The sequence below is a fragment of the Cebus imitator genome, unplaced genomic scaffold (assembly GCF_001604975.1).
Source record: "Cebus imitator isolate Cc_AM_T3 unplaced genomic scaffold, Cebus_imitator-1.0 Scaffold18, whole genome shotgun sequence".
NCBI classification, from domain to species: Eukaryota; Metazoa; Chordata; class Mammalia; order Primates; family Cebidae; genus Cebus; species Cebus imitator.
In genome coordinates, this window is record NW_016107333.1 from 7,368,375 (window position 1) to 7,376,989 (window position 8,615).

General features: G+C 38.4%; 1 protein-coding gene across 1 annotated transcript in view; it reads right to left on the reverse strand.

The window, feature by feature from the left end:
* Window positions 1-8,615, reverse strand: part of ITCH (itchy E3 ubiquitin protein ligase) — a 144,997-nt gene that overhangs the window by 83,955 nt on the left and 52,427 nt on the right. The window contains exon 7 of the mRNA XM_017511319.2: window positions 1,620-1,665. Coding sequence (XP_017366808.1) covers window positions 1,620-1,665 — 46 coding nt within the window. The remainder of the gene's footprint in view (window positions 1-1,619; window positions 1,666-8,615) is intronic.

Genomic DNA, 8,615 nt, shown 5'->3' on the forward strand with positions numbered 1-8,615 from the left:
GGGAGGCGGAGGTTGCGGTGAGCCAAGATCGCGCCATTGCACTCCAGCCTGGGTAACAAGAGCGAAACTCCGTCTCAAAAAAAAAAAAAAAACAACTTCCACCAGGCATGGTGGCTCACAGCTGTAATCTCAGCACTTTGGGAGGCCGAGGCGGGTGGATCATGAGGTCAAGAGTTCAAGAGCAGCCTGGCCAACATGGTAAAACCCCATGTCTACTCTAAAAATACAAAAATTAGCTGGGCGAAGTGGCAGGCACCTATAATCCCAGCTACTCGAGAGGTTAAGGCAAGAGAATTGCTTGACCCGGAAGGCAGAGGGTGCAGTAAGCTGAGACCACGCCACTGCACTCCAGCCTGGGAGACAGAGCAAGACTGTCTCCAAGAAAAAAAAAAAACTTCCATATATTGGCCAGGTGTGATGGTTCATGCCTGTAATCCCAGCACTCTGGGAGGCCGAGCTGGGCAGATCCCCTGAGGTCAGGAGTTCGAGACCAGCCTGGCCAATATGGTGAAACTCCCATCTCTACTAAAAATAGAAATAGCCAAGCATGGTAGTATGTGCCTGTAGTCCCAGCTACTCAGGGGGCTTGAGGCAGGAAAATCACCTGAAACCGGCAGACAGAGGTTGCAGTGAGCTGACATCGCGCCACTGCACTTCAACCTGGGTAACAGAGCAAGTCTCTGTCTAAAACAACAACAACAAAAACAAAACTCATATATCACAAATGCAGATAGACTAGTACAATAAACTGCTATGTACCTACCAGCACAACTTCAATAACCATCAGTATTTTGTTCTACTCGCTTTATCTATCCTCCTCTGCAGCATCTGACACTGTAATATCCCATCCTTGTTGATAGTTTCCCCCTACAGTCTGTGACATTACTTTTCTCATTCTTCTCCCCTTCTGACTATATTTCCTGTGGTTCATCATCTTCTTCCTACTCACTGCTTATGCAATTTGAGAAAAACAAAGAATCAAATGGAATTTTATAATTACTGCACTCTGTGGTTAAGACATGCCACTTTTTGCTTTAAGAGCAGAAACATCTCCTTTCTTATTTTATCTGCTATTACCAGCTTCCAGGATAACCAATAAGCAGTCTAAGTTAATTAACATAGCCCAAGGCTTTCAACACATTTTAGGTCCAATCTTGAAGGCAGATGGGCACATGAAAGTGCTAAACCTAGGCTAATAGCAAACAGCTGATATAAAGCTCTGCCCCTTCTAATGAAGGCCCAGATGACACAATAGCTAGTAATGACCTTCACATATGTGTAAAGCTCCTATCTCAGCTTTCCTGGAAAAGAAACTTAACAGCCAGTGATGGCTTTGGGATTTAGAATGCTCTCCCTCTGAAAAGGTGCCAATACATTTATTTTCTACAAGCTGAAGAAGTATCAACAATGTGGTTATCCCTAGCCTACTCCCGATAGCTGTAATCCAATAAGCTAAAAATCTTCAATCTTTCACAAATATTTCCCTCTTACCTTGAGTTCTGAATTCTTTCTGACACTCATTTATTCTTACAGCATGAACTTGAAGTTTACAAAAAAATGAATATTTAGGAAATCTTCTATCTTTCTGCATTCTGTGGAAGCAATCAATGAATGCTTACCTTGTTTCATCCTTGGATCTGGAGCCATCATCATTCTGAGAAGCACCTTTAACATCAAAGTTTAAACAGAAAATGAGTTTCCAGAGAGTAGTTTTCATGTTTTTTTCTAAACATGCCAAGTAAGCAAAGCCTTTTATTAAATCTTTGTAATAAGGAACTTATTATACCTTAAATTCCAGCATGACTTTAAAAGGAAAATGTGATGTTCATACTGAAAGAAAAAGTCTACCAAATTTTGTGCAAATGCTTATAATTATGGATAAGGGATGTTAATTACTAAAGGTATATTATTCATGCAGTACTACTCCTGCCTTTTTTTGAAATATGTCTAACTCTAATTCAATCCTTATGTTTTAACCACCTTTGTATCCCAAATACCTCATAAAAAAGTGCTGATCACCAGCAGAATGATAAAATCGATTCCAGAAATAGAAAAACCCATAATGCCTTTCTTCTTCTACAGGGGCCTGGGGAACAGCTTAAAAAACAGGAAAGCCACATATGAGAATCCAAGTGGCCAAAAATTAATGTCACAGTGTTCATATTTTCTTACTAGATTGATGAAAAATCAATATAGGCTTAGAATTCAGTCAAAATCTTTTTACTATAGAAGTATTGGAGGGGCCCGGCACAGTAATTCACACCTGTAATCCCAGCATTTTGGGAGGCCGAGGTGGGCAGATCACCTCAGGTCAGGAGTTGGAGACCAGCTTGGCCAACATGGTGAAACCCCATCTCTACTAAAAATACAAAAGTTATCCCGGACTGGTGGCGGGTACCTCCAATCCTAGCTACTTGGAACGCTGAGGCAGGAGAATCGCTTGAACTCAGGGGGCGGAGGTTACAGTGAGCTGAGACCGCGCCATTACGCTCCAGCCTGGGTGACAAGAGCGAAACTCCATCTCAAAAAGTGTTGCAGGGAGGCTGCTAAAGCTAGGTACATTTAAAGAAGCAAAAAACAAATGGTAGACAGGGAAAGAGAAAGAAAAATCATCAAATGCAGAAACAAGAACTCAAATTCAACCATCTAGATTAATTTAGTAAAGGAACAATAGTCCCTGGATAGCATCATAGTTTCAAATAATGAAATCATTACCATATTACAACAAAGCATTATTGGTGGATTAATTCATTTTAAAAATGCTGAGTCACCACTATACCATACTTAGCAAAGTTGGTAAATGTCTCATGCAATCTAGAAATATATATTTTTAAAATAGTATGTGAACAAATAAAATGTTGTCTACACAACGGAATTATTACTATTTGGTAATAAAAGAGAACAAACCAATGAAACACACTATGTGGTGGATGAGCCTCAAAAACATTATGCTAAGTGAAACTAGCCAGACCAAAAAAAAAACCACATATTTTATGATTCCATTTATACAAAATGTCCATAAAAAGGCAACTTCTTAGAGGTAAAAAATAGAGACTAGGTGTGGTGCCTCACACCTGTAATCCCAGCATTTTGGGAGGCCAAGGTGGGTGGATTGCCTGAGGTCAGGAGTTCAAGACCGGACTGGCCAATATGGAGAAACACTGCCTCTACTAAAAATACAAAGTTTAACTAGGAATGGTGGTGGGCGCCTGTAGTCCCAACTACTTGGAAGGCTGAGGCAGAAGAATCGCTTGAACCCGGGAGGCAGAGGTTGCAGTGAGCAGAGTGTCACCACTGCCTTCCAACCTGGGTAACAGCGAGACTCCAACACAGAAAAGAAAAAAAAAGATTAGTGATTGCCTGGGACTGATGGTGGGAAGAGGAGCTCCTGTGAACTGGCAAGAGGGATTTTACTGAGGGGACAAAAATGTTCTAAACCTGAATTACAGTGAAAGTTGAATCCCTCACTTAAGTTACTAAAATGCATTAAGTTGTACATTTGAAATGGGTAAATTTTATGTTGCATAAAATACAACTCAATAAAGATGTTAACGTGGTTAAAAAAATGGTACAATGAAATACATTTTGGCTATAAAGGGTAAATTTCAATTTAAGAATGTTTTAATATGGAATATATTCCCCTAAAATGGCTTATGCATGGGACATAAATGAAATTAGAAAACCGCAACAAAATATCTAGCATAAGTTACTAAAATCTGTAAAGTGGTATTTCACTTTTCTCAAAATTAAGAAAACCATTTGGAATAATCCATTTAAATCTATCATAACATGCTACTTCTAAACTTTCTCACTACAGTGACAAAGAATGAGTTCTGAGGCCAGGCTGCCTAGGTTTGTATTGTAGTACTATCATGTACTTTATGACCTTACAAAAGTATACTTGACTTCCTATACCTTTTCCTTCATGTATAAAATGTGGATGACACCTACGTCATCAGAGTACTCATAAGAATTAAACATGTAGCCGGGCGCGGTGGCTCAAGCCTGTAATCCCAGCACTTTGGGAGGCCGAGGCGGGTGGATCACGAGGTCAAGAGATCGAGACCATCCTGGTCAACATGGTGAAACCCCGTCTCTACTAAAAATACAAAATATCAGCTGGGCATGGTGGCGCGTGCCTGTAATCCCAGCTACGCAGGAGGCTGAGGCAGGAGAATTGCCTGAACCCAGGAGGCGGAGGTTGCGGTGAGCTGAGATCGCGCCATTGCACTCCAGCCTGGGTAACAAGAGTGAAACTCCGTCTCAAAAAAAAAAAAAAAAAAAAAAAAAAAAAAAAAAAAAGAATTAAACATGTAAACATTTACCACTGTGCTAGCACATATAAGCAGTCCATAAATAATAACTATTATTTCTCAAAATTTACATCTCATTAGTAAAGTCTAAACAAGGCCATTTTTGTTCAAACTTTTTTTTTTTTTTTTTTTTTTTAAAAAGGTTTTTTTTTTTTTTTTTTTTTGACAAAGGGTCTTGCTCCATTGTGCAGGCTGGAGTACAGTGGCATGATCATAACTCACTACAGCCCCAACCTCCCAGACTCAAGCAGTCTTCCCACCTCAGCCTCACAAAGTCGGAGGATGCATGGGTGAATGTCACCACAAACCCAGCTATATATATATATATTTTTTTTTTTTTCAATTTCTTATTTTATTTTTTGAGACAGAGTCTTGCTCTATTACCCAGGCTGGAGTGCAGTGGCACTATCTTGGCTCACTGCAACCTCCGCCTCCCTGGTTCAAGCAATTCTCCTGCCTCAGCCTCCTGAGTAGCTGGAACTCAGAACTCAAGTACGTGCCATCACGCCCAGATAATTTTTTGCATTTTTAGTAGAGATGGGGTTTCACCGTGTTAGCCAGGATGGTCTTGCTCTCCTGATCTTGTGATCCTCCCATCTTGGTCTCCCAAAATGCTGGGATTATAGGCGTGAGTCACTGCACCTGACCATTTTTTAATTCTGTTGAATACACAAGTTCTTACCATGTTGTCCAGGCTAGTCTCAAACTCCTGGATTCAAGTGATCCTCCCACCTTGGCCTCCCAAAGTGCTGGGATTACAAGTGTGAGACACCCTGCCTGGAATATTCGCTCTTTTATTTCACTCCAATATAAAGTGAAACCCTAACTATGAAATTTATGGCATGAATTATTTAGATCTTATCCTCTGCTTATAACCAGAGGATAGTTAACAACAATAAAAATCTAAGACTTATACAATGAATGTCCAAGAAAAGAACAATGGTTGTTCTTAATCATTGCATTTTACAAATGTACTGGCCTTTAAAAGTATTCTCAATCCAAACTTCCTCAAGAAAACTTGTCAGATTGCTAATGCACATGTTTTACCCGAAAGAAACTTTGGAAGATCTACAAAGACCTCTTCTACTCAGTGAACAAGTCAAAATGGCCTGCCCTCCTACCACAAAATAACTAGTTCCTAGATAAAGCAGTTTAACGCATCATTCGTATTTCTTGGGTGTCTAGCAATCTCAAACAAAAAAGTTAACTAAAGCCAGGTGTGGTGGTGAGCACCTGAAGTCCCAGCTACTCAGAAAGCTGAGGCAGGAGGACCACTTGAGGCCAGGAGTTCAAAGGTACAATGTGATATGATGGCCCCTGTGAACAGCCACTGAGCTCTAGTCTGGGCAACACAGAAAGATCCTGTCTCAAAAAGAAAAAGGAAAAAAAAAAAGTGAATGTACAAAAGTATGCAGCAAGCAAATGTGAAAAACTGGGTTACTTAGAGGGCCACTTTCAATCCTGAGATGGATTAGAAAGGCTTGGGCTAGCCACAAACCTGGGGTGCTGAACCAGAGCCTGCCACATTAGGCTGGCAAGGGTCTGATCCATTCCAGAAATACACATGTAGGAAAGGAGGTGTGGTACACCTTGGCAACTACCAGAAGCAAACGAAATTTATGTAATACACCTTGGCAACTAGCAGAAGCAAAAGAAATTTTCTCTGAAGCAAAGAATCCCCAGTTTAGGCCCTTAAGGTTGCAACAGATTAAGATCAAATATAAACTTGCAATCGAAGAATAAATGCAAATGAAACCAAACTTCAGTGAGGAAGAGACAAAAAAACCATTTATATTCCCAAGGATTTCAGACACTGGAATTATCAAATGGAGAAAGTTAAAAAAAAAAATCCTATGTATCAAAAGAAAATTACAAGGAAGAAATGAGAAACTACTATTCTACTCCTAGGCATATATCCAAAGGAAATGAAAACATATTTCTACACAGAGCCTTGTACACAAATGCTTATAGCAGCATTATTTATGATTCATAAAAGCCAAATGGAAATAAGCCAAAATGTCTATCAATGGATGAATGGATAAACAAATTGTGGCACATGTATACACAGTAGAATTATTATACAGCCATAAGAAGAAAGGACTAATACATTCTACAACTTGGATGAAACTCAAAAGTCATTATGCTAAGTAAAGAATTCAGGCACAAAAAGTCACATGATTCCTTCTATATGATATATCCCAAATACGTAAATCCATATAGACAGAAAGCAGATTAGTAGTTATAAGGAGTTAGGAGAAGGAAAAATTGAGTTTTTTCCTGAGGTGACAAGAAAGATCTGAAACTAGAGAGAGATGGTGGATATACGTCATTGTTAACTGTACGTTATGTAAATTTCATCTCAGTTTTTAAAAAACCCTAACAAATAGTGAGCATATTTGAAGCAGCAATAAATATTGTAAGACTGAAGATGCACATACCTCAGCAATTCTACTCTCAAGCATATACCCGACATAAAACGTTAAATCTGTTTACTAATAAACATATGCAAAAGTGTTCAATGTATCACCATTCATAATGGCAAAAAAAAATAATAAAAAGCTAAGCAAACGTCCTTTGATATAAAAATCTTAAAATCCTGGAACAGTCACCCAAAAGATTACTATGTAGTAGTAAAAGTGAATGGATACAATAATATAACTAAATCTTAAAAGGTAACACTGAAAATTAGCTGGGCGTGGTGGCAGGCACCTGTAATCCCAGCTACTCGGGAGGCTGAGGCAGGAGAAAAACTTAAACCCGGGGGGTGGAGGTTGCAGTGAGCCGAGATTGCAGCACTGTACTGCAGACTGGGAGACAATACGAGACTACATCTCAAAAAAAAAAAAGACAACACTGATATTTTCATACAGCTCAAGAGAAATGTACAAATAGCATAATGCTTATATATCACACACAGGATGAAATCTTTAAGGACCACGGAAACAATAAATTCAAGGTTCAGAACAGTGATAATCTCTAAAGAAAAGAAAAAAGAAAAGGAATAATATAAGAAGAAAAATACAGGTGATGCAATGATATTGTTAATACTCTAATTCTTAAGCTGTATGACAGTTTCAGGGATGCTCATTTTATTATGCTGGTTTATATCTTACACATATTAAATATGAGAATATATATCAAAGTGCTTTGTAAATTGTAAAAGTGAATGAAGAATACAGTAGTCTTCACTGAAATTCACAATGACCATATCATAGCCTCAATACTTCAATTTTTAAAGCAGCTCTCATAAAGCAAGACAAAAACATAACATATATGTTGAAAGGAGTTTACTACCTTTTGCGGGGAAGTAAATTATTTTATATTTTGAACATACATAGACATATGTTCAAATGTAAGTCAAATTTTTAAAACTAGCATTACAGCGAAGTTTATCTCTATAAAATAATTAGTTGGTACCCAGACCAGTTGAGATCTGGTAACTTCAAATAACATTTGATAAAGCAAAAAATGTAGGCTAGCTTCTTAGAATTTATTATTTTGGTAAAAAACATTATCAATATATTCACATAAGAAAATGGTTATTTATCCTAACATTAAGTGGAACTACAAAAACTAGAGCCTAACAAAGCATCAAAATTTAAAAGGAATGGAACATACACAATAACAACCAGAAGTCGCATATTCCAAAAACCATTCCTAAATTAATTTAAAACACATTCAGAGTATACATGATAAAGAGTAAAGATCTTTACAAGACTATGTTCCTGTTTTATAATCCCAAAGTTAAAAGCGGCTGGGAGTGGTGGCTCATGCCTATAATCCCAGCACATTGGGAGGCTGAAGCAGGAGGATCGCTTGAGCTCAGGAGTTTGAGACCACCCTGGGCAACAGGGTGAGAACCTGTCTCAACAAAAAATACAAAAATTAGCTGGGTGTGGTTGAGTGCGCCTATAGTCCTAGCTACTGGGGAGGCTGGGTGAAGGATCACTTGAGCCCAGGAGGCAGAGGCTGCTGTGAGCCAAGATCATGCCACTGCCCTCCAGCCTTGGCAAATGAGCAAGACCCTGTCTTAACAAAAAAAAAAGTTAAAAGCAAAATGCATTTTTCTTTCTCTTTAGGAAAACTAATGTCTTTAACAATAGTAATACTTTTCTGTGTTTCTTGTTAGATGTCATATATGGGAAGACAGATAGTAATCAAGTCGCCAAAGAAAAATCTCACAAAAAGAAAAAAAAAAAGATAAACAAGAAGCTCTGGCAGATATGAACTGCCCACACCCCATTTGTTAGTTTAGATCTGTGGGTTATAAAAATAAGTCAACCTTAAAAAAAAAAAAAAAAA